The sequence below is a fragment of the Diospyros lotus genome, chromosome 6, assembly GCF_014633365.1.
Source record: "Diospyros lotus cultivar Yz01 chromosome 6, ASM1463336v1, whole genome shotgun sequence".
Classification (NCBI taxonomy): Eukaryota; Viridiplantae; Streptophyta; class Magnoliopsida; order Ericales; family Ebenaceae; genus Diospyros; species Diospyros lotus.
Window position 1 is genome coordinate 15450276 of NC_068343.1, and position 26330 is coordinate 15476605.

The 26330-nt window shown below is 41.7% G+C and overlaps 1 protein-coding gene across 2 annotated transcripts; it reads right to left on the bottom strand.

Annotated features, from left to right (window-relative positions):
• Nucleotides 1–1741: 1741 nt before the first annotated feature.
• LOC127804071 (elongator complex protein 4) lies at nucleotides 1742–26131 on the bottom strand. 2 transcript variants are annotated; one of them, XM_052340795.1, is made up of 9 exons: nucleotides 25883–26131; nucleotides 25484–25639; nucleotides 25109–25335; nucleotides 24950–25025; nucleotides 4805–4961; nucleotides 3542–3620; nucleotides 3191–3350; nucleotides 2809–2900; nucleotides 1742–2410 (listed from the first exon to the last, which is right to left on the bottom strand). In XM_052340795.1, exons 2-9 carry the CDS (start codon nucleotides 25614–25616, stop codon nucleotides 2243–2245), a joined length of 1092 nt encoding a protein of 363 aa, XP_052196755.1. In that variant the 5' UTR covers nucleotides 25617–25639; nucleotides 25883–26131; the 3' UTR covers nucleotides 1742–2242. The 2 variants fall into 2 exon arrangements, with proteins under 2 accessions (XP_052196755.1, XP_052196754.1); XM_052340794.1 differs by having other exon boundaries at nucleotides 25887–26130.
• Nucleotides 26132–26330: the final 199 nt, after the last annotated feature.

Genomic DNA, 26330 nt, shown 5'->3' on the forward strand with positions numbered 1-26330 from the left:
TCAGTACAATAATGTTGAATCTATTTAATTCTATTAACAGAAACATGACCTAAACAACAATGCCACAAATCAAAAGGAATAGATGTAGAAGGGGAAACAATGTTATTAGCAGAAACAGAAGTAGATTCATTCATGGACAAGCTTGCATCTAGAAATTGTACAATGTATGGACCAACCTTCACCCTAGCAAGCCCAATCGTTGTCCATGAAAACAGATCCTGAATCAAACAAGTTGGACCAAGGAAGATAAGATAATAGTTTGGGGACTTGTTGAACTGACTAACAGAAAAGAGATTGAATGTGAAAGAAGGGACATAGAGAACTTTATGCAGAATTAACCGAGGGGACAAAATTACAGTACCAATATGAGTAACTTTGGATTTGTTACCATCCAGTAACTGAACAAAGATATTACTTACCAGTTGAGCAGCAAGAAAAGAATCCAAAGAGCATGTGATGTGATTAGAGGCCCCTGAGTCTATGATCCAAGTGTTTGGGGTCAATGTGGTTGACTGGTTTACTGAAGTACAATGAGCTGTAGAATAGAAGGTTAAGGTGCCAAGAAAGTTACCTGTAGCATTGGAATAAGAGGTAGCAACTGGTGTAGGATCGACTGTGTTGGTCGAGTTGCAAGTGTTTGGTGAACTCTCATTCTCACCAAGGATGGCTATGAGCCTTTGAACCTGAGCCTCAGAGAGACCAACTCGTGCAAATGATTCAGATTGAGAATTCTCCTCTGTTGCGGTGCCTGATACTACTGCAACTCAATTGGTACTTGGTGATGTTTTTGGCTTTGTAAACTTGAAATCTGGAGGAAAACCAATCAACCTGTAACATCTATCCTTTATATGTCCAACTTTCCCACAGTAACTGCATATGCTACCGAACTACTACTTCTTCTTATTGTTACTATTGTTAGCTGTGACTGCCATCGCAGAGGACTTTGTGAATGGTTGAGTAACAGACTAAAAATTTCTGTGATTCCTCTCGAATTACGAGGTTATATGCTTCATCCAAAGAAGGAAAGGGCGTCATCATGAGAATGTGAGACCTAGTTGCTAAATAGGACTCATTCAGTCCATTTAGAAAACGAAAAACGTAATCCTTTTGTTGAACATCCACAAACCTCTGAAAACATTCTGAATTGCACTATCCACAAGAACAATGCGGCAGAGGTTTGATCTGCCCCAACTCCTCCCATAGCCTAGTGAGCTCTGTGAAATAGGAATCAACAGATCTGGTACCTTGAGTCAAGATACTAAGCTAGTACTGAAGCTAACAAATTCTCGAATCATCTGGCTAAGAGAAACTCTTCTTCAAAGTGTCTCAGATCTGCGACACAAAGCTCATGTAAAACACTATAGAGGCGATCGGCGGAGAAATGGATCGCTACAACCGAGCAACAATCAGATCATTGCACCTTTTCCATGTAACGTGAAGAGAATCAGTAGCCCTAGGCTCCGAGATAGTGCCCTCAAGAAATCCGCACTTGTCTCTGACTAAAAGAGTAAGCATAAAGGACTTGCTCTAGGATAGGAAGTTGCTCAAAGTAAGCTCAGGAACAAGAAGCACAATGCTGTGATTGACTGGTGAAGATAATATGGGAAATGAGGATCTTCAATTGACGAGACTAAAGATTGAGTCAAAGTTGCCATAAGAGGAATACAATGAGAATCAGAGAGGAAAAATGAGGAAGAAGAAGCCACAGAAACCCTAAATCTCAAGGCTCTGATACCATGTAAGAAAACAAAGAATTACTGAGATAGAAAAAGTTGTGGATTTCTGTGAAGCAAGGTGTGGCTCTCGTTGATACAAAAAATCAGAGAAAACAGAGAAGAAAAGGAAATATATATACAGAACTGTTGTAACCAACTTTACTTGTCTTAACCAACTAACTAATTCTAACAAACAAAACAAATAAAAAATTAATTAACAAACTGCCTCATGTACTGTCTTGATAAATGTAGGCAAGTATTGCCATTGCAGTGAGACATTCAGAGGTACACAAAATCCTTAAAATGGTGAATTCACACTTCCAACAACTTTTGGGTCTTCTGTATAATAGCTTCATTCTTCTGCACCTGAACTTGTTCTCAAAAGCTGGACCATGATCAAAAAGGCTTCAATCAAATAGGACATGTTTAGATTCAGCCTTAACCTGAGGAAGGGCATGTGTTCCAATTTGGACCATCTTGAGTGACAAACTTCGGTCACGAGCGAGTGGAAAAATTTAAACCAGCAACTAAAAATCAAGTTTCCCTGTTGTTGATGACCCAGAGCAACTACTAGAAGTTCCATAAGAAGTCCCACTTGAACCGTCTATTGGGGCTTGATTCAGACACTCCAAAACCAACGACCTCCGCTTTTTGAGCTTCATTGAGAATGTAGTTGCCTCCAGAATGAAAGGAACCTGTTGATGAGTTGTAATCAAATTGAAGCAAGACCAGTTAAAAAATCTCCACACACATAAAAGATTAAAGACTCCATGTTGTAAACATTTGTAAATACTAGGCTGGTTCTTGATAAACTGAGAATGGAGAAGACAACATATGAAGTGGAAGACCGCGGCTAATCCATGACATATTTGCAGCAAAACAAGGCTTGTTCATTCAATACTGCACTATACGCAAAAGGCAAAATCATTAAGGGATAATGAATAAACAGGCTTATACTTAAACAGGCTGTTGTATATAACCACAATCAAACTTTCAAGCACGCATTCATATCAAGAGTGAGCTAGTAAAAACATTGAGTAGAAGAAAACATAGATTTCTCTCTACAAGCACCAAAACTATAATTGTCTCCTACCTGAGTATTAAAACGAGCTACTTTGTGTACATTGAGAAGGCCAACCATGTCCTGATAACCAGTGAGGAGATTAGCCAACTCCTTGTCCTCATCTGAAACAAGCACCAGTTCATATATCATCTTTCAGAGTAAATTTAACAAGGAAAACAATATTCTCAGATAATTATTGTATAGAAAAAGCCTTAATCCCCAGAAGCTTGGAAAATTGGAAATGTTGTTGCTGTGGCGAAGAAATTTGTGTAATTATAAGGCATTAAAATAGGCTGTGTGCTTCCTAACAAATGAATATAAAGAAAGACGTGGCATTTTTTCATCTACTTTATCAATAGAAGTTCATTGTATAGCGTTTCTCATTTATCATTGCTACTGACCAAGAGAATACCTGGAATTGCTCTGACAGATAGTAAGGTGTCAGCCAAATGCTGCCATCTTTTTAAGAAGGTTGGTGAAACAAGAGATGATGGAAAGGTTATAACAGCAACCGCATTTGAAGACCGTACCATGCTTTTCAGAGATCTGATAAACGAAAGCATTTCCCACTCCTAGAATGATAACGTGCAAAAAAGATGTTCAGAATGTTTATTATGATAGCAGCAGCCAACATAGTAGTGTGAGGAAAGTTAACCCATATTTCTGATTACAAGCTGTATTTTGAAAGGAAAACATTTCATGAGAAACTAGTAATGAGAGTAAAGAGACTATAAACAATTCAAAATAATTTCTTCCCACCAACCATGTTGGAATATCCACATTGTGGAGCATAAAATGATTGAATAGCAATACGACCTGCAGATGTCATGTTTCCACCGTTTCTGGGAACAGAATGAAGAGCTGATGAGAAAGAATTTTTCAAGACAAGTACTGCGGTAATTATATAAATATTGCAATCACCAGAAGCACTTTAAGGACTGATTAAAAGCAAGCAGGGAATTTCTTGAAGATTATTAGTGATTGATTGAATCCGTTCCCACTAATATGAGGAGATAAAAATGGATATTTTTACCTTCCCATAAACTGAAGCATCATACAGAAACATGACAAGCAAATAAATAAAATCTGTAGCAGAATCTGCAAACACTTGCGCATTGTTTTCATGCAACATGCTATAGACAAATTGAGACATTATGTGGGATCAAAAGTAACAAAGGAAATTCTACTTGAAAAGCAAGCCAGTATACAGATATAAAAAAAATACCTACTACTGCAAAACCAAGGCTTGTAATAGTCAAATAGAATAGAGCGTTACATAGAAAAAAAAGGGAATAAATCAGCTTTTATCAAATTCCTTCCAGCTGTTCAGTGCTTTCAACAGATGGAAGTTTAACATAGTGAAAACTAGAATTTTCCTTAATGCAAAAAAAAAAAAAAAAACCCTAGAATTTTCTGTTCCAGCCAAAAAAAAAAAAAAAAGAGGAAGATTTTTCTGCCACCCTTGCACTTCATTTTTCAATTAAAAAGAGCAGCTAATTAATGAGGATACTATTGTCCTTCAATCATTTCTCAGTGCCTCAGAGTTCCAAAAACATCAACTATCACTAAAATTGGAAAAATAAATCAAGACTGCTGAGTTACGTAACAACTTTACATTTTGCCTGCCACCCAAAATTTTTTTATAAGATTACTCTTCCATCATCTTCTCAGTTCCTTGACGACCTCAAAATCCTACAAGTTCCTATCATCAGAAAAGAGGGGACTTTTGCATTTGCACACATGCTCGGAGAAATTACATGTTATACAAACAATTGAGAAAGACTGCTGTTCGTGAGACAATATGGACTATGTTGACCCCAAATGTTTATGCATGCTGAAACTTCCATGCCCTAACAGGAAGAACTAAGCAGCAACATCAAACAAATCACATAACCATTGAGGAAAAAGGTTAATAATATAATTTTTTAAGTGCAACGTATTCCTCTTCCCCCCATCACCCTCCCCACCCCACACAACCAATGTCAGTTGAACCTTCAAAGTGCGAATATAAGATCAAAAAGAATACCTTGTAAACTGAGCTAAAAATGCTGAACAATGGTCCTTTAAAGTGGCAAGATTTAGAGAACCTTGAAGGCTGACACAATCAATATGGTTGCTACTGAGAAAGTGCCTCTCTAGCGGCTTCCGCAAGTCAAAGTCACAGCAGAACTCCGGTTTCCCATCTGCACAAGAATAACTAAAAGAGATATTATATAGCTCCAAAGTCCTTAGGTATACCGTATACACATCTATCAATTGCAAATCCTCAACATACAGTATCGTTTAAGAAAGATGACTTGACTGATGATGTAAACATAAATGACGACACAGAATCATCAATTAACCAACTTACAAAGTTCATAAGCGAAGAAGCTGCGAGAAACATGTGGAAATATACTTGATAAATGTCTTCTGCTGTTTATGAAATAGCTGTTTCATTTGAAAAGCTAAATTCTATAGAATCTATAGAGGAATTACCCAGAGGGAAAATAATAAGTAACATTAAGAATAGATCTATGAGAGGAACAACAGTGTCTATCCAAGAAGTAATGTGGAACACTGATATGGTGTGAGATCACTGGAGGTAAATTGGAGGGAGTCAAGGGAACCAACAGTCTCTAGATCTTAGTTGAAGGAGTCAATGTAAATGTTGTGATGGGTGTCCTTCCTCCTATTTGCCATGCGGAGCTTAAGGGGCCTGACTTATCTATAGTTAACATCAGGTGTAGCTTAGTTGACACATGGCCCCATTTCTTTTGCTTGTTAAGAGGGATTTGAACATTCCAGCCCCCAAGTGGCAAGCAACGATGTTGGAATTTGATGAAAGGTCTCCAAGTTGTGTTTGCAAGATACTAGACCATGTTCATTCTAAACCTAAAGATGAGATTTACCCATGCTATTGGGTACAATCTTTGAGGAAGACGAGTTCATGTTGGAAGAGAGTGACGAAACTGAAGAATTTGAGAGAAAAGCATCAAAATTTGCATTGAAGATGTAAAAGATTAAAGTGAAGCCATAGATAAAGAGTTTGGAAATGTGGTAATGAAAGAAGGAACGGAAGAAAGTGTTGAAAATGACAAAATAAAGGAGATATCATTAAACAAAAAAATGAAGTTGATCAAATAAACAGTGATAAAAAAAGAGAAGTTACTGAACTAAAGACTGAGCATGGTAAGAAATTGGAGTTGATAAGAAAGAAAAAAGAGCACATAGAAAATATTGAAGAAGAAATAGAGAAATAAGCTTTTGTCACTCAAGGTGAAGAAGCAGTTGTAATGGGCTTACAAAAGATATGATTGTTAGGACCCTATGATAAATCAGGGGTAATTTTGGTCTTTGATGTGTAAGTAGAGTTGGTAGCGGTTAGTGGTTAGAGTCTGTTAGTAGGCAGTTAGAAGCTGTTAGCGGTAACTGTTATTTGTTAGCTTCTGTTAGAATTGTAACAGCCAATGATTGGCGCTAAGGAGGAGCTATAAAAGCTTCCCGATTGAATGAAAAAGGAATCAACAAATTTCAGAACAACACACTTGACCCTCTTTCTCTCTCTCTCAACTTCTCTCCCTCTGAATTCTTTGTTCCTTGCTCTCTCCCTTCATTCTTCCCTCTCCTTACCTTTCTTCATTCAATCCAATGAAATGGTCATACTTGGTGAACCTATCTACTACAACCATGATGCAGTCTCTTCCTTCTGATTTGGGAAGTCCCTCAATAAAGTCCATTGAAATACTCTCCCATGGTCCTCCTGGAATATCCAAAGGTTGTAGTAGCCCTAGTTTGGCTACATTCTCAGACTTGCATCTCCTACAAGTATCACATCTCAATACAAAGTCCATGACATACCTTTTCATCCCTAGCCAATGGAATAATTGTTTGACCTTGTGATAGGTGTTCACAATACCTGAATGTCCCCCTATAGGAGAAGCATGCAGTGCTTCTATTATTTTCCTCCTCAACTCTTCATCCTCCCCTATCACCAACTTCCCTTGATACAGGATTAAGTCAATGCTTAAAGTATAACCTGGCCATGATGTTGGGTTTACCACCAGCTGCTGGAGAAGCATCCTGGTCCTTCCAGTTGCTTCATAACTAGAAACCACCTCTTGGCACCAATCAAGAATGATGGTTGTGATTGCAGGCATGCTCCCTTCCTCATAACACCTTAGACAGAGCATCGACTGCTAAGTTTTCCTTTCCTATATTGGATCACATAATTCAATCCCATTAGCCTAGTCATTCCCTTCTATTGCAATTGTGTGTGCAACTTCTGCTGTAACAAGAATTTTAAACTCTCGTGGTCTGTTTTAATTATAAATCTTCCCCCTTTTAAATAGTGACACCATTTATCTGTCACAACCCTATTGTGACTACTGCAGCCTTACCACAATCCCAAGGGGATTGAAAGAAATTCAGAACTCCACTTGGTATGGAGTCGTCAGAAAGAAGAAGAACAACAAAGAATTTGAGAGAGAGAAGAGAAGAGAGTGAGATAGTCGGGAGTAACAGAGAGAAAGAGAGAGATAAGCCAGCTGGAGAATAGAATCTTTTTGATTGTTAGCATGCCTTTACATTGCACGGAAGGTACCTTTATAAGGCTGTTAGAGGATATATTCCCCTGATAGGTGGGGCCCTCTCCCTTAACCGTGTAACAACCTTGATTCTAACCAACCTACTGAACCACCTAGTGCCTAAGGCTACAGCCGAAATGAACATACAATTTAAAGGTCTTAATAAGCAAAAGTTAAAGTAACGACTCTTAGCAGACTGCCTTCGTGACAATGCTCCCCTCTTGAATGCTTCCTTGTCCCCAAGGAAGATTGAGTAGGCTAACCGCACGGGGAAACTTCTTGAGTAGTTCTGGGAGGTATTCCCATGTGTTGCCATCCGTAGTGTTTCCTTGCCATTTAACTGAAACTTAGATTAAGGGTACCCCTCCTTGCTGGATCACTCATCTCTCGAGTATGGCCTCCGGCTCCACAGCTTGTTCACTTCCCTGGGGTAGGGATGGCAGCATAGAACTTGCTGGCTGCCCCCCAATCAACTTCTTTAGTAATGAAACATGAAACACAGGGTGGATGTGAGTGTAGGCCGGCAATTGCAATCGATAAGCCACTCTTCCCACCTTGTTAGTTATAGGAAAAGGTCTGAAGTACTTGGGGCTAAGCTTGGTAGCCTTCCCCTATGCCAATGACCTCAGATGTGGTTGTTTCAGCCTTAGATACACCTTCTCCCCAACCTCAAACTCCCTTTCCGTCCTCTTCTTGTCCACATACTGCTTCATGCGGTGCTGGGCAAAGGCCAGCTCTTATCTCATTTGCTGAGTCACTTCCCTCCTTTTCTGTAAGTATTCTTCTACTGTGGCTGCTTCTGATCCCCCTCCTACTGCTGGTAATACAGGTGGCTTGTATCCGAACAGAGCTTCAAATGGGGTTGCTCTAATAGCTGAATGTAAGGTGGTGTTATACCACCACTACGCCAAGGATAACCACATATGCCATTCTTTGGGACGCATTAGGCATATACACCTTAGATAGGTTTCACGGCATTAATTCACCCTCTCGGTTTGGCCATCCGTTTGAGGGTGGTATGCCGTGGATAACCTTAAGTTCGTGCCCAACGATTTCATCAACTCTTGCCATAATAAGCTGGTAAGAATGTTATCCCTATCCGAGATTATATTTTGGGGAACCCCATGCAGCTGGACCACGCAATCTAGGAATACCCTCGCCACCTCTTGAGTCGTATAAGGATGGGACAAACCAATGAAATGGGCGAATTTGGTAAACCGATCTACCACCACCAAAACACTATCCTTACCCTCTGATCCAGGTAATCCATCCATGAAATCCATTGACACACTCAACCAGGCTTGTTTTGGGATGGGTAGGGGCTGCAGTAGTCCTAGGTAGGGTACCAGCTCTGTTTTACACCTTTTGCATACATCACAACCCCGTACAAACTCCTTAACCTCTGCCTTCATCCTTGTCCAGTAGAATATTCCCTTAACCCTCACATACGTATTTTGTTCACCCGAATGGCCCCCTAAGGGCGACTCATGCAATGCCTACATGATCTTTCTTTTCAGCTCGGCCTTGTCCCCGATCACTATACGACCTTGGTACCTCAACATTCCTTCCTTCAGAGTATATCCTTCCACCTCTCCTTGCTTCACAATTAGTTTTTCCAGCAAGGCCATAATTCTTTAGTCTCCCTCATAGCTGCTAATCACTTCCTCGTACCACTGTGGAGTCACCACTATGACTACTGCAATGCTTCCCTCATCATGGCATCGGGAAAGGGCATCCGCTGCTATGTTTTCTTTTCCTTTTCTATATTGTATCATGTAATCTAATCCCATGAGCTTGGCCATTCCCTTGCGCTGCAGCTATGTTTGAAGCTTTTGCTGCAATAAGTACTTCAGACTTTCGTGGTCCGTTTTGATGATAAATCACCCCCCTTCCAAGTAATGCCTCCATCTATCCACTACCATTAGGACTACCAAAAATTCCTTCTCATAGATGCTTAACCCAGAATGTCTAGGGCCTAGCACTTGGCTTAGGAAAGCGATAGGCCTTCCTTCCTGTGCCAGCACTGCCCCAATACTAGTGCCACACGCATCAACTTCCAAGGTAAAGGGCTTATCAAAATCTGGCAGCTTCAACTCAAGCACCCGACTCATGGCCTCCTTCACCTCTTCAAATGCCTTTTCTACCTTGGGACCCCAATTAAATTCTCCTTTTTTCAGCAACTCGGTTAGAGGATGGCTGATAACTCCATAGTTCTTAACAAACCGCCGATAGTAGCCTGTTAGCCCAAGAAATCCCCTTAGGGCCTTCACTGTCGTGGGTCTTGGCCAGGACACCATAGCCTCGATTTTCTTTAGGTCAGTGCTTACCCTACCCTTAGAGATTATGTGCCCCAAATACTCCACCTACCCCTGACCAAACTCACATTTGGATTTCTTAATGAATAATTGGTGGGACCAGAGGATGTCTAGGGTGGTTTGCAAGTGCAGCAGGTGTTGTTCGAAGGTGGAGCTATAGATAAGGATATCATCGAAGAAAACTAAGATGAATTTCCGTAAGTGGGGCTCAAAGATTCTGTTCATGAGTGATTGAAAGGTAGCTGGGGCGTTGGTAAGCCCAAATGGCATTACCAGAAATTCGAAGTGGCCATGGTGGGTTTTGAATGCAATCTTAGGAGTATCCTCGGGTTTCATCCTAATTTGATGATAACCCGAGCGCAAGTCGAGTTTGGAAAAGAATTTGGCATTGTGGAGTTCATCCAAAAGATCTTCCACCAATGATATGGGAAATTTATCCTTCATTGTGATGGAATTCAAGTGGCGGTAGTCTACACAAAACCGCCACGTTCCATCCTTCTTTTTCACAAACAAAACAGGGGAAGCAAAGGGGCTTTGGCTTGGCTTGATAATGGACTGTTGGAGCATGTCTCTAACTATCCTCTCAATCTCATTCTTTTGGATAGGTGGATATCGATAGGCTCTAATGTTAACTGGTTCTGTATTTGGTTTGAGGTTAATCGAGTGGTCAAACAACCGGTTAGGAGGTAGAGATCTGGGTTCTGCAAAGAGGTCCTCATATTTCACCAATAATTCATCAAGTAATGCCAAATGTGTTACCTGATCAGGAGGTTCTCCCCAGTTGCTGATTGTCAGGTAAGTCTGCCCCAGCTCCCCTTGATCCTCGAGTGTGTCTCCCTTGGCCACTATTGAAAAGAGTTGTGCCCATTGAACCCATTTTCCCTTCATGACTCTCCTCAGACCTTTTCCAGTCATCAGCTTACACATCCAACTTCTCTTCCGCCCGTGATGGTCATTCTTTTGCCCTCCTTCTCGAAGGATACTTCCATGCGATTAAAATCAAAACTTATAGGGCTTACACCCTTCATCCAATCCAACCCCAGAACCATATCGCAGCCTCCCAACTGTAGCAGCCTTAAATCAGTTACAAATTTCTCCCCTTGCATCTCCCATGAGAACCCATTGCAGGCCGAGGTGCTCAACACCTTTTGGCCATTAACCACTGTTACACTCAAGGGAGGCGTTCCCATCAACTGACAATTCAGCCTCCTAACAGTGTTCTCATCAATAAAACTATGGGTACTCCCCAATGTCAGTCCTAAATTTTTTAGGGCCCAAGGCAAAAGTAAAAATCAAACCCCCATATGTATATTTAAACTTAGTAATGAACTCACTCTTATCAATTCCTACAAATTCTTCAACATGATTTTGCTGCTCAGATTCATTGACTAAATCTTCAGCTAAGTTATTAAGTGAACTATTTGTTTTGTTATGAAAAAATTTATCCAGAGCTCCCTTTTGAGATTGAGTTAATTCTTCTCTCTGTCTTTTTCTTTTTCTTTTTTGACTTCCAAATGGGTGTTTCTTACCAAGCATTATTACTCAAAAACAAAAACAATACAAGGAAACCCAATGCAATTTTAATACTTCAAACAATAAACAAAGAACAATATAACCTGGAATTTGAGAAACCCCCTTTGAGAAATCCCCCTCTCCACAGAAAGTTCACAAGGATTAAAATTTTAGATCAGCGAACTTGAAGAGTCCGCCTAGAGCACTAAGCGAACTTGAAAAGTGGACTTGAACAGCACTAAGCAAACTTGAAAAGAAGACTTCAAGTCCGCTGTCAAGTCAGCGGACTTGAAGTCCGCTTAGTGCTGCAGTGCACGGACTTCAAGTCCATTGAAGGCCAGCGGACTTGAAGTTCGCCCAGCCCAGCAATGCACTAAGCGAACTTGAAGTCTGTAGTGGCCCTGAATAATGGGCCCAGGGCAGTCGCACTGACTGCCCCCCCTTCAGGGCCGGGCCTGGTACTCTCACTATTAATCAGGATCATCAGATTATTACCCTTGGCCTATCCTCCTACCTTAATAATTTTATTATTGGCCACTCCTTTCAAGGCATGGATGGATATTTCTCCATTGACTTCTATGCCCTTGTCGCCCCCATCTTCTTCTTCCTCAATCTCCTGGTCACCACCTTCATTCCCTTCTAGCAGTAGGATCTGCCTCTTGCAAGGTTGGCCAGGGTGGTACTTGTCCCCACACCTAAAGCATAATCTTGCTAACCTTCTTTGCTCCCTCAATTGATCTCCCGAGGGTGCTATGCTTTGACCAGCAATTCCCTTCACCCCGCTAGTACCCCTGCCTACTTCCCAGTTAAAATACCTCCTTATGCCATTTTGGGTCCCTGCCACCATCCCCTTTGTCTGTTGTCTTTGGTTCTTCAACAAGACTTCTACTACTAATTCCTGTAATCGGGCATCTTCCAATGCTTGAGCTACAGTTTGGGGTCTAAGTACCTTTACCATTACTCTTAATTCATCATTGAGGCCACTCAAGTAACTTGACACAAAGTAGGCTTCAGTTAGATAGGGGTTGTGTTGAATCATGTAAGACCTCAGCTCCTCAAAACATTTCTGATACATCTCCACACTTCCCGATTATTTGAGCTTGTTGAACTCTTCCACAATGTCAGCCATACTTCTTTCCCCAAACCTCCCACATGGAGCCTCTGTGAACTCCTCCCATGTCTGGTTTCTCCTTAGCCGTATCACTCCTTGATACCAGGCATCAACCTCCTCATTGAAGTAGGCGGCTACCAGAGGTACCTTCTGCTGCTCTAGGATATTATGCCATTCGAACAGCCTTTTGCATTTCCTTATCCACCACCGTGGGTTAATCCCTTCGAACACTAGAATCTCCATCCTAGGGAGAGGAAACCCCTGAGATTAATGGTTCATCGGGCCCCCAGGTCCCCTTCCCAGTATTCCTTCTTCTCTGCCACCTTGGTTAATCTCCTCCTCCTGTATCTCCAGCTCTCTACCAACCCTGTCCCTCTGAAAGATAGGGTCTATCCCTTCCCTCGGAGGAAAATCAGGTGCTAGCCTTATCGATTGTTGTCGGCCTAACATGGCCATGTATTGTTGCATTTGTGCACCCAGTTCCTCCCGTACCCGTGTAATGGATCCTTCCAACCTCCTTTCCATTCCATCCATGGCATTCTCCACCCAGCGATCCAGCGCAAGGATCGCCTCCTGGTTCTAAGTCGTACCCAGCTCCAATTGCTCCATCTTATTTTGACATTCCGCGACCACCACCCCAGTTTGCTGCAACTGGGTTTCGAGGTTCTTCATACGCATTCCCTCTGCCATAAGTTATCCTTTCCACCCACTGGCCAAAACAGAGCTCTGATACCAATATGTCACAACCCTGTTGTGACTACTACAGCCTTACCACAATCCCGAGGGGATTGAGAAAGAAATTCAGAACTCCACTTGGTATGGAGTCGTCAGAAAGAAGAAGAACAACAAGGAATTTGAGAGAAAGGAAAGGAGAGAGTGAGATAGTCGGGAGTAACAGAGAGAGAGAGAAAGAGAGAGAGAGGCCAACTGGAGAATAGAATCTTCTTGATTGTTAGCATGTCTCTACATCGCACGGAAGGTACCTTTATAAAGCCGTTGGAGGATATATTCCCCTAACAGGTGGGGCCCTCTCCCTTAACCGTGTAACAACCTTGATTCTAACCAACCTACGGGACCACCTAGCACCTAAGGCTACAGCCAAAATGAACATACAATTTAAAGGTCTTAATGAGCAAAATTTAAAGTAACGACTCTTAGCAAACTGCCTTCGTGACATTATCCACCGCCATTAGCACCACCAATAGCTCCTTTTCATAAATGCTTAGCCTAAGGTGCCTAGTGGATAAGGCTTGGTTGAGGAAAGCTAATGGTATACCTTCCTGAACCAACACTGCCCCAATACCATTAGCACTCGCATCTGTCTCAAGAACAAAAGGCTTGCTGAAGTCTAGCATGCCTAGGGTTGGCACTTCACTCATGGCTTGCTTGAGCTTACAGAAGGCTTCTTCTGCCTTGGAATCCCACTGAAACCCATCCTTTTTCAATAGATCAGTGAGGGGACAGCTGATGACAACATACCCTTTTACAAACTGACGGTAGTAGCCGATTAGTCCCAAGAATCCTCTCAATCCCTTGACATTATGAGGTCTATGCCAAGCAATCATTGCTGCCACCTTGCTAAGGTCAGTACCTACGCTTGCTTTTAATATAATATGCCCTAGATATTTAACATACTTCTGTGCAAAGGCACATTTTGACTCCTTAACATACAATTTATTGAATCTAAGAATCTCAATGATAGTTTTCAGGTGGTCTAAGTGCTGGGCAAAAGTGGGGCTATAGATTAAGATGTCATCCAAAAATACCAAGATAAATTTGTGTAAATAAGGTTCAAAAATCTGGTTCATCAATGCCTGAAAGGTTGCTGGAGCATTGGTGAGGCCAAAGGGTATTACTATGAATTCATAATACCCTAGGTGGGTTTTGAAGGATGTCCTGGGAACGTCCTCAGGCCTCATCCTAATTTGATGATAACCTGATCTTAGGTCAAGTTTGGTGAAAATAGAAGTATTTTTAAGCTCATCAAGCAAATCTTCCACAATTGGTATGAGAAACTTGTCTTTGATTGTAACACCCCAATTCCCAAGAGGGCATTACGTAACGTAAGATTCTGGGAATATTTTTTTTTTTTTTCCAACAAACAACAAAAACTCAACACAAACCGTACCCCGAAGATCCCGTTACACCTTTTCAGTATATCAATTATGAACCAATACACGACGACGCGACGCGATTCTAGCTTAAATGGGGTTGCCAACGCATCTCACCAGATTACGTTCCCACCTTAAGCATCCAGGAACCACCATACAATCCCAACTCCAAAATTTCACATGGACTACCTAGTCATCCTAGTGCAACTTCCCTGGCCAAAGGCCTGGCACGGAAACCAAGGCGGCTATCCTGATATGCATACCAGCATCAGATACCCCTATTATTCCGTCACGCCTTTGGAGAATTACGGCTACACTATCCAGACAACATCCTAAGCTGACATCTCACATGAACAACACTGTATGGACCACCTAATCGTCCTAGTGCAACTTCCCTGACCAAACGGTCTGGCACGGAAACCAAGGCGGTTATCCTGACATGCACACCAGCATCAGATACCCTTATTATTCCGTCACGCCCTTGGGGAATTATGGCTACACTATCCAAACAACATCTGAGGCTGACATTCCATACGTACACACAAAACTCAAGACAATGCCACATTTCACAATTCAATGCATCATATAAACAACAGTTTTATAAAATGCAATGCCAATTTCAAAACATTTAGGGACAAACCTCCCTCATAAAACCAATCGTCACCGGTTACCATTTCAATGCACAAAACCATTTTGCATGAAATCACACACATGTTCAGATAGAACAAGTACAATAAATCAAGTTTTGGGGGCAAACACTCACCTTGAACGAAACTCAGAACACCTCGAATCTTGTGCCCAACCTCAATTTTCGTGCAACGCCTCAAGTCTTTTAACCAAACCACCTCCTTACACGTCCTCATGCGCTGACCAAGTGCTCTGCGCGTGTAATGCTTCGCGTATGCTTAGAAAGCCCTCTATCCACTAAACCCGAAGCACTCTTGTCTAGCACAAACTTCTCACAATTTCGAATGAGAGAATCCTTAGCCATGAACCTCTATTTATAAGTTTTGGAAACTTAGCCACAAAGAAACATATATTCTGTAATCATTTCAAATATTCCAAAATCTTTTTCAATCATTCCAAATCTTCTAAGATTTTCTGCAATCATTGTAAATCTTCTAAGATTTTCTATAATCATTCCAAATCTTCTAATATCTTTTGCAATCATTCTAAAATCTTCTAATATCTTTTGCAATCATTCCAAAATCTTGTAAGATCTTCTACAATCATTATAAATCTTTTAAGATATTCTGCAATCATTCTAAATCTTCTAAGATTTTATGCAATCATTGTTATTCGAATCAAATCTTATTCAAATCAAATCTTTATCCAAATCAAATCATATCCAACAAAATCTTATCAAATCTTATCCTTAAAGTCATCATGAGCCTTCATCTTATCTTTAACGTCATCATAAGCCTTCATCCTTATCTCTAAAGTCATTTATGAGACTTTTCCTGAATCTCCCAAATGCCCCTAGTAAAAAGGTTTCAAGAATTACACTTTGGCCCGAACTTTTTAGATAATTGCACTTAGACCTTTTTCAACATGGTCCCCGGACTAATTTTTAATTGCATTTTAGTCCCTAAAAATGAACTAATTACGCTAATGCCCCTAATTTTTAGGTAAATTACACTTTTACCCGAACTTCAAAAATTACAATTTTACCCCTGACTCAGAAATTAAACTTTTATCTCCAAACATTCACAATCCCTTAAAACATCATATTTCCTCAAGTATCTGAATCTAAAACCTCGAGTATTACATCCCTTATGATCATTCGGTTTTCTCAACCTAGTTGATAGCTGCACTGGAAACTGTTTCCAATCCAACTTCTTTTGATGCCTAAAATCATAACTCGAATCACTCGTCTTTACTATTCCATTTTCCTTAATCATCTAGGGTCCAGGGTACTCCCTCTGGTCGATTTGGAAATTAGTTAACTAAATTCTCAAATTGATTTTCAGTTCCTTGAACTTACTTAACACTTTACAATATGGGGTATTACATTGATGGTCATGGCATCGAGTTAACGATAATCAACACAAAATCGTCATGAACTATTTTTCTTTTTGACAAGTAACACAGTTGATGCATATGGGCTATGGCTTGGTTGGATGATAGACTTTTGTAACATATCCTTAATGAGCTTTTCAATTTTGGTTTTTTACCTAGGTGGGTAACGGTAAGATCTTAAATTAACAGGCTCTGTATTTGGTTTAAGGTGAATGGCGTGATCATAGGGTCTCTTGGGTGATAGGGAGTTTGGCTCGGAAAAAAGGTCCCTAAATTCAATCAAAAGCATGTTAAGAGAATTGATTTCTTGTACCTTCCATGGTTCTTGTGAGTTGTTGTTCACAGTTACTGCCAACTCTCCCTCTTGCTCCCATTTCTATTGAGTGGGTTCCATAGCATGTATGGAAAATAGCTGGGCTCCTAAGCATCCTTTGCAACCTCTTTCTCGAGATCATTTTACACATCCCTAACTCATGGCTGCCTGTTAGAGTCTTTCTCTTCCCATCCTTTTCAAAGGTTATCTCCATTTTGTTGAAATCGAAGCTAATAGGGCTGACCCCTTTCATCCAGTCTACCCCAAGCACTACATCACAACCTCCCAACTTTAGTAGCCTCAAATTATCCACAAATTCTTCTCCTTTCATCTCCTAACAGAACCCCAAGAAAGAGGACTGACTCAAGACCTTGTTACCATTGGCTACTATCATTGAAAGAGGGTGAGAATTTGAGATCTCACACTCTAACTTCTTTGCCATGGCTTTGTCCAAGAAGTTGTGGGTACTCCCACTGTCAATGAGTACCACCATTGGGACATTATGGGCTCTCACTTCCACCTTAATTATCTTACTGATGGCCAATCCTTTTAAGGCGTGCAAAGAAATCTCCCATTTATCTTCTTCATCAACTTCTGGGGTCTCCCCTACCTCTTCTTCTTCATCCTCTTATGCTTCTAATAACAACAGTTGCCTTTTGCACTTATGCCCAAAAAAATATGTATCTCAGGACTTATAGCAGAGACCCGCTTGGCGCCTCTGTTCCATCAATCTTCCCCCATTGGCAGGGTTAGTAACTGTCGAAGGCAAGGCTAAGGCTCCCTTGCCACCCTGCCCCATATCCCTTCCATTTACTCTATTTCCCGACTGCCATCCACCAGTGATTACCCTCTTCACTTAGCTCCTTTGTTTCTTCATCAAGGCCTCAATTGTCATTTCTTGCAGCCTTGCATTGTCAGCGGCTTGCTCAACTGTCTGAGGCTGCATCATTTTAACCATTGCCCTCACCTCGTCTCCTATGCTACTGATAAAACTTGACACAAAGTATTCTTCAGACAAGTAGGGTTGGTGCGCCACCATTAAGGACCTTAGCTCCTCAAATTTGAGCTGATAGGCCTGTACCGTTCCTTCTTGCTTGAGCTTATTGTCAGGTCTTGGAGAACTGACTAGATATTTTAGAGAATGGGAGAGGGAAAATAGAGAGAATTAGGAGAGAGGAAGGAAGAACAGAGGAAGAAATTGATAGGATAGTGATATTACTTCTCAATGAATATCCAATCGGGAGAGATAGCCCATATATAGCTGGGATTCTCCTCACGTGCTGTAACCGTTTACAGCTATAGGGAATGTACAAGCTTAATAAAGTAGCAACAAATTATGTACTACCCCCCACAGCAACTAACTAACTCAACCCAACCTTTCTTATCCAGCTCTTCTATTACATTTTATTGCAAAACTACCCTTATCCCCAACGGTACATGACAATTACCCCGCCCTTCAAAACTTTTCTTGTCCACAAGAAATATGAAGGAGGCTGGCCACACGCAGAAATTGGGTCAAAATGTCCGGGAGGTACTCCCACGTATTATCTTCGAAGTGTTGATCAGCCCATTTAATGAGAACTTGAGTGATTGGAGCACCTTGTCTATAAATCACCCTTTTGTCCAGTATAGCTATAGGTTCTCGGAGATGAGCTTTAGCTTAGGGGAGGTTAGGTAGGATGGAGCTTGCTGGCTGTGCGCCCACTGCTTTCTTGAGAAGCGAAACATGAAAAACTGGATGTATATTAGTACCTTCCGGCAATTCCAAACGGTATGCCACTGATCCTATTCGTGCAATAACTGGAAAAGGTCCATAGAACTTCGGATGTAATTTAGAACTGGGATGGGGAAGTAGTGTCCTTAGGTGTCCTGGTTTCAATTTGAGATACACGATATCCCCAACCTGGAATTCTCTTTCACTTTTTTTCTTGTCAGCAAATTGCTTCATCCTATTTTGGGAAGTAGCTAGCTCCTCCTTAATTCCCAGCAAGGCTTCCTGCCTTTGCTGTAGGTATGTGTCCAGAGAGGCCACAGTTGAATTATCCGCCAGTGCCGGTAGGAGTGGGGGTTTGTAACCATAAAAGGCTTCAAAAGGGGACAATTTTATGGCTAAATGGCGGCTAGAATTATACCACCACTGAGCCATAGGAAGCCACTTATGCCATGTCTTTGGTTGCAGAAAACAAGTACACCTGAGATACATTTCCAAGCACTGGTTAACCCTTTCGGTTTGTCCATCCGATTCAGGGTGGTATGCACTAGACATCTTTAATTTCACTCCCAGCAACCCCATCAATTCCTTCCACAGTCGACTAGTAAAGATCTTATCCCTATTGGAAACTATGGCCTTGGGTGTTCCATGTAGTTTTACTACTTGGTCGAGGAATATCCTAGCCACTTCCTGGGTAGTGTATGGATGAATCAATCCCATAAAGTGCCCATATTTGGTAAAACGGTCCACGACCACCATAATGCAGTCTCTACCTTCTGATTTGGGTAGCCCCTCTATAAAATCCATCGAAATATCTTCCCATGGACCCCCAGGAATATTCAGAGGTTGGAGTAACCCAGGTGTTGCCACATTTTCTGGTTTGCACCGCCTGCAAGTATCACACCTGATCACAAATTCCATAACATCCTTCTTGAGTCCTGCCCATCGGAAGAGTTGCTTAACCCGATGATAGGTGTTTACAATACCCGAGTGGCCCCCTATGGGAGAGGCATGCAGTGCCTCTATAATTTTCCTTTTCAGCGCTTCCTCCTCCCCAATCACTAGCTTCCCTCGGTGTCTAATCATCCCATTACTCAAAGTGTATCCTGGTTTGGATGAGGGATTGATTACCAACTGTTGTAAGAGTTCTCGGGTCTTGTCACTTGAGAGATAACTAGCAGCGATCTCTTGGCACCATTTTGGAACAATAGGTTGAAATGGCAGCTGCACTTCCCTCTTCAAGACATCTTGATAGAGCATCTGCTACAAGATTTTCTTTACCCTTCCTATATTGGATCACATAGTTCAAACCCATTAATTTAGTCATACCTTTGCGTTGTAGTTGAGTATGCAGTTTTTGTTGTAACAAGAATTTGAGGCTCTCATGGTCAGTCTTGATTACAAAACTCCCTCCCTCAAGATAATGGCGCCATCTTTCTACCGCCATCGGCACTACCAAAAGTTCTTTCTCGTATATGCTCAATCTGAGATGTCTTGGTGCAAGGGCTTGACTGAGGAAGGCTATGGGTCTACCTTCCTGAACCAAGACTGCTCCAATCCCATTACTGCTGGCGTCAGTTTCTAAGATGAATTGTTTGTTGAAGTCAGGTAATCCTAGAGTGGGCACTTCACTCATAGCCTACTTAAGTTTGCAGAAAGCCTCCTCGATTGTGGCATCCCACCTGAATCCATCTTTTTTCAGTAGATTAGTGAGAGGCCGACTAATTATGCCATACCCTTTAACGAACCAGCGATAGTAACCAGTTAACCCTAGGAATCCTCTCAACCCTTTCACATTTTGTAACCGAGGCCAAGACACCATGGTTGTAACCTTACTTGGATCTGTGCTTACCCCTGAACTGGAAATAATATGCCCAAGATACTCAACTTGTTGCTTAGCAAAAGTACACTTAACTCCTTAACATATAGCTTATTGATTCTAAGGACTTCAAAGGTGGTTTTCAGGTGATTTAGGTGCTGAGCAAAGGTGGGACTGTAAATTAAAATGTCATCAAAGAATACTAGGATGAATTGGCACAAATATGGTTTGAAAATTTTGTTCATTAACGCCTGAAAAGTTGTGGGGGCGTTAGTTAGGCCAAAGGGCATTACAAGAAATTCATAATGCCCTTGATGAGTGGTAAAAGCTGTCTAAGGAATGTCTTCAGGCCGCATCCTAATTTGATGGTAACCTGATCGGAGATCTAACTTGGTAAAAACAGAAGCATTGTTTAGTTCATCAAGGAGATCTTCCACAATTGGGATGGGAAACTTGTTCTTGATGGTCATAGCATTAAGTTGACAGTAGTCAACACAAAACCTCCATGACCCATCTTTTTTCTTAACAAGCAATACCGGTGATGCAAATGGGCTATGGCTGGTTTGGATGATGGCCTTCTTTAGCATATCTGTTATGAGTTTTTCTATCTCAGTCTTTTGTCTGGGAGGGTATCGATAGGCTCTTAGGTTCACTGGCTCTACATTAGGCTTAAGATTAATAGCATGGTCATAGGGTCGCTGGGGTGGTAGGGAACTTGGCTCGGAAAATAGGTCCTTATAATCAATTAACAGTATGTTAAGAGAGTCAAATTCATGTACCTGCCACGGGCTATGAATGTTATTGCCCGTTGTGTGTGCCAGCTGAAGTTCTGCCCCTTGCTCCCCGATGGTGACATCCTTGGTATGGATAGAAAATAGTTGAGCCACCTGTGATAACTTGCTCTTGAGTATCCTTTGTAACCTCTTACCCGAGATGATTTTGCATACTCCCACCTCTGGTTTGCCCGTTAGAACCTTCTTACTGCCATCTTTCTCAAAAGTCACTTCCATTTTGTTGAAATCAAAACTGATTGGACTAACTCCCTTTATCCAATCCACTCCCAGCACGACATCACAGCCTCCCAGCTTAAGCAACCTCAAGTCAGTTGAGAAATTTTCCCCATTCATCTCCCAATGGAAATCCCTACAGGCTGACTGACTTAATACCTTACTGTCGTTCGCAACTGTGACTGATAATGGCAGGGAAGGACTGACTTCACATCCCAATTTTCTTGCCACAGCTTCATCCAAGAAGCTATGAGTACTCCCACTATCGATGAGAACCATAATCGGATTGCTATTGACCCTTCCTTCTACCTTGATAACCTTACTATGGTTAACCCCTTTCAAGGCATGCAATGAAATCTCTCCTTGGTCCTCCCTCTCATTCTCTGAGAGTTCCTCTCCTTCCTCCTTGTCCTCGTCTTCCCCTTCCAGCAACAGTAGTTGTCGCTTGCACTTGTGGCCCATGAAATACTTGTCACCACATTTGTAGCATAGACCAGCTACTCGCCTCTGCTCCGTCAGTCTTCCTCCCTAGGCGGAAGTAAGGTTGGTGGACGGTAGAGCCAATACACCTCTTCCTTGGAACCCTCCTTCTCTGGGTGGCAACCTATTGCCAGTTTGCCAACCTCCCGTGATCACCCCTTTCGCCGAATTCCTTTGTTTCTTAGCCATGGCATCAACGATCATCTCTTGTAACCTTGCACTCTCGGCAGCCTGCTTCACCGAGTGCAGTTGCATCATCTTCACCATGGGTCTGACCTCGTCCCCTAAGCCACTGATGAAGCTCGATACATAATACTCCTCGGATAGCTGGGGATTATGTATCATCATCAGCGATCTAAGCTCCTCGAATTTTTGCTGATATACCTGCATCGTCCCTTCTTGTTTAAGTTTGTTAAGCTCTTCAATGATGTCTCGCATGCATTTATCTCCGAACCTTACACACAAATCTTCTACAAACACACTCCAAGGACTCCCCTCCTTGGCCGCGAGCCAACCTTGATACCAAGCATCTCCCGTATCATTCAGATAAGCAGAAGCCATGGTGATCTTCTGCTGATCTGGAATTTGATATAAGGAAAATACTCGTTCGCATCTTCTCGACCACCACCTCGGGTTCTCTCCTTCGAATAAAGGAATCTCGAGCTTCAACGTGGGGTAATTCGGATGGTGTCGATTAGCCGTCACTCCCGGCCTCCTTTCCCTTACATTTTCTCCCACTGTGTCCGTATCAAACTCGAACTCCGATGCTCCTCTTGGTCGAGGTTCTACCCCTACTCCTGGAAAAATGGGCTCCGTTCGGTCTCTCGGAGAAAACTCAGGAGAAAGCCTCAATGGCTGCTGTTGAGTGAACATTCGCACAATCATTTGCATTTGTTCCATCATTTGCTCCCAAAAGAGAGTGTTCTGCTCGTGACTCTCCATCCTCCAACGTTCCATTGCCTGGTCAATTCTGGAATTGACTCCCGCTCCGATCGATAGTTCCAGTGATCCCACTCGATTCTGTACCTCCGTTATTGCTGTCGTCGTCTGTTGTAGCTGCGATTCCATCTGCTTCATTCTTGTCTCGTCTGCCATGGTGGTCACCGACGCCCAAGAAGGATGCTCTGATACCAGAATGTCAGGTCCCGAAGGACTGACTAGATATTTTAGAGAATGGGAGAGGGAAAATAGAGAGAATTAGGAGAGAGGAAGGAAGAACAAAGGGAGAAATTGATAGGATAGTGATATTACTTCTCAATGAATATCCAATCGAGAGAGATAGCCCATATATAGCTGGGATTCTCCTCACGTGCTGTAACCGATTACAGCTATAGGGAATGTACAAGCTTAATAAAGTAGCAACAGATTATGTACTACCCCCCACAGCAACTAACTCAGCCCAACCTTTCTTATCCAACCCTTCTATTACATTTTATTGCAAAACTACCGTTATCCCCAACGGTACATGACACTTATTAAATTCCTCGATCACATCCCTCAAGTTCTTATCCCCAAACCTTGCACAGAGGTCTCCAGCAAACACATTCCATGGGCTACCCTCTTTAATCATAAGCCATCCCTAAAACCAGGCGTCTCCCACATCATTTAAGTAAACAGATGCCAGGGTGACCTTCTGTTGTTCCTGAACTTGGCATAAGGAGAACATCCTCTCACACCTCCTTATCCACCACCTCGGATTCTCCCCATCAAAGAGTGGGATCTCCAATTTCAGCATAGGGAAGTTCGGCTGGTTCCTATTAGCTTGAGCTCCTGGCCTTTTCTCCAACGTGTTCTCCTCCACCATCTCCAATTCATTCAAATTCCGACGTCCCTACAGGTGGAGGCTCCATTCCCACTTCGGGAAGGATTGGCTCCGACCTCTCCCTAGGAGGAAATTCAATTGAGAGCTTTACCGATTGCTAGGATGCGAACATCCTCATGAATTGTTGCATTTGCTCCATCACCTACCCCCTCAACAGAGCACTCTGCTCTCGATTTTCTTCACGCCATCTTTCCATCGTTTGATTAATTCGATTATCCACCCCTACTCCTACTGAAGATTCGAGAGCCCCCATCCTTGTCTACATTTTAGCCATTGTTGTTGATACTTGTTGTAGCTGGTTCTCCATTTTGTTTCATCCTCGTTCCATCAGCCATGGTGATGGCTTCTCAAAGATCCAAGCATCACCCAAGACACCGACTCTGATACCAAAATATCAGCTCCTAAGGATCTAACGAGAAATTCTTGATCAATAGATTGATCGAAGAAGGAAGAGAGGGGAAGTTGAGAGAGAAATTAGGGAGAGAAAGAGAGATAGAATGAGAGAGAATATTTAGAGAATTGTTATGATTTTTCATATCTGTCTGGGGAATGGATCAGCTGTATATATAGCTGGATCCTAACCCCCCATGTGCGGGTAACCACTTACAAACTGGGAATGTACAATCTATCCAAAGTAGCAACAAACTTTGTACAACTCCTTATAGCATATTCTACTAATTTGCTATTTCTTCCTTCCTATTACATTTAATTACTATATCACCCCCACACTATGCAGATACATGACACAACGTAACTCCAAAAGTACACATTGTGCATAAAATCTTGCCAGGATCTACTATTTTATCAAATTTTATTGCATTGCGTTTAGAATTTTTTAAATAAAATTTACATTCTATTAAAAAATATTAAAATTGTTACTTTTAGTTTTCTTTATTCATTAATAAAAAAAATTATTCATGATTTCAAATAAGTTCTGCCTCCACGGAATAATAGACCTGAATCTGCCCCTGGTTTTAACAGTAATGTACACTGGTTGGTAAAAAATAAAATGGTTAAGTAATCTATCTGATACTTTGTTTCAGTGTGTAGTTATCTAATTTTTACTCATGTACTCCTTGCAGCTGTATAATCTTCATCCCTATGCAATTGTCACCTGAAATAGGGCTCATGTGGGACATTGTATATCTGCTGTCAAATAAAGTCAATAAACATTTACATTGCCCAAATAAATTGCATCACGTTTTTAAAATTCTGATATGCTTGGTTCATTGAGGTGCTCAAAAACCAGTTTTTTTTTTTTTTTTTTTTTAAAAAAAGTGATTTCTCCTACCATAAATCTTCCAAAACTACCACTCCCACCCCCCACCCCCCAAAGGTCAAAGTGTAAGTTCACAAGAAGGAAAACAAACTTCAACACTAGCATACCTTTCTGACCCTCAAAATTTTGCTGATGTTCACCAAAGTATTTTTTATATTGCCATGCTATCCTCAATCCCTTATCCTGCAATTTGACAGAACATGTTATTCAAAGATTCTTTTTCATTCTGAAATACCAGAGAAAAAAGAGAGATGAGAAAGAGAAACCTGTTCTGTGTCACGATCACGAGATTTATCATCTTTAGACAATACTGGAGTGGGCAAAGTACCAAGAAAAGCTCTTGGTTCTCTTGATGGACCAGCGTAAAGAAGAGGTTGGTTGTGAACCAGTCCTTGAGACATGAAAGTCCTCAACAGAAGCATATGGTGAGGTGCTTCAGGGTCTTCCATCACCATGACTAAGCTTCCCAAAGCCAAACCACCTCCTAAAATCTCTATAAGACACATATATTCAGGGGAAAAAATGCAAATAAATTTCTCAAAAGGTCTTTATGCTAGGAAAACGGCAAACAGGATCATCACCATACTGTTTTCCAATAACTACTAAGGACTTGAAAGATAAAAGAGCGTAACGGGGATTACTGTCAAGATCTGGTATCCCAGATGAAATAAAGATTGCGCCATTTGGTCCGGACTTCAGTCCAGGGATCTGTGAAGTAGGTACAGCTGAAAAGTTGCGGGAAAAACTACTTGACCGAATCTTACTGGCAGACATGGCACCAACTTTCCACTACGCCTCTGGCGAACAACATGAATAACGGAGTTTAGTACAATCGTTACGCAAGGAAAACAGATGCAAGATGTAAGTGCATAGAGAGGCATTTCGTCGAACAATTGGTGATCAATGCTATTCAGCCATGTTCACCGAGAAACAAAGTTCCAACCGGGAATTAAAAAAAAAAAACAAACAAACAAGAGTATTTCACTGCGGTATAATTTATAATCGGACTATACATAACGAGGAAAGAAAAGGATTCGTACAGACCAAGTCGGAGCCTACTGGGGTCTTTGACGTAATAAGAACTTTATAGTTTATACTCGCAGCGGGGGACTTGCCAAGTTGCCAGTGATTTGATACCACAGCCACCGAAAGTTCATATGAGAGAGAGAGGCTCGAATCAACCGCTTCCGCCGGGAAGATCACGGGAACGCCGCACGCTGTTCTGAAGCCTCTTGCGTCCGGCGCTGCGCCGTTGCGTTGGGTAAGTTGCTGGTTGGGGCCAGCCCACTGGAGGTCGAGATTAATGGGCTTGGGCCTTCAAGCGACATATAATTCCGCTGCAAGCTTTATGGGCCCGACTTCTTTTATTTACGGGTAAATTACAGAAAAAATGCTATTTCGTTAGATTTGTTCTAATTTTAGAACGAATTTTCAATTCTAATAATTTATTAACCAAATTTATTAAATTTTTATAATTATAAAATGTCA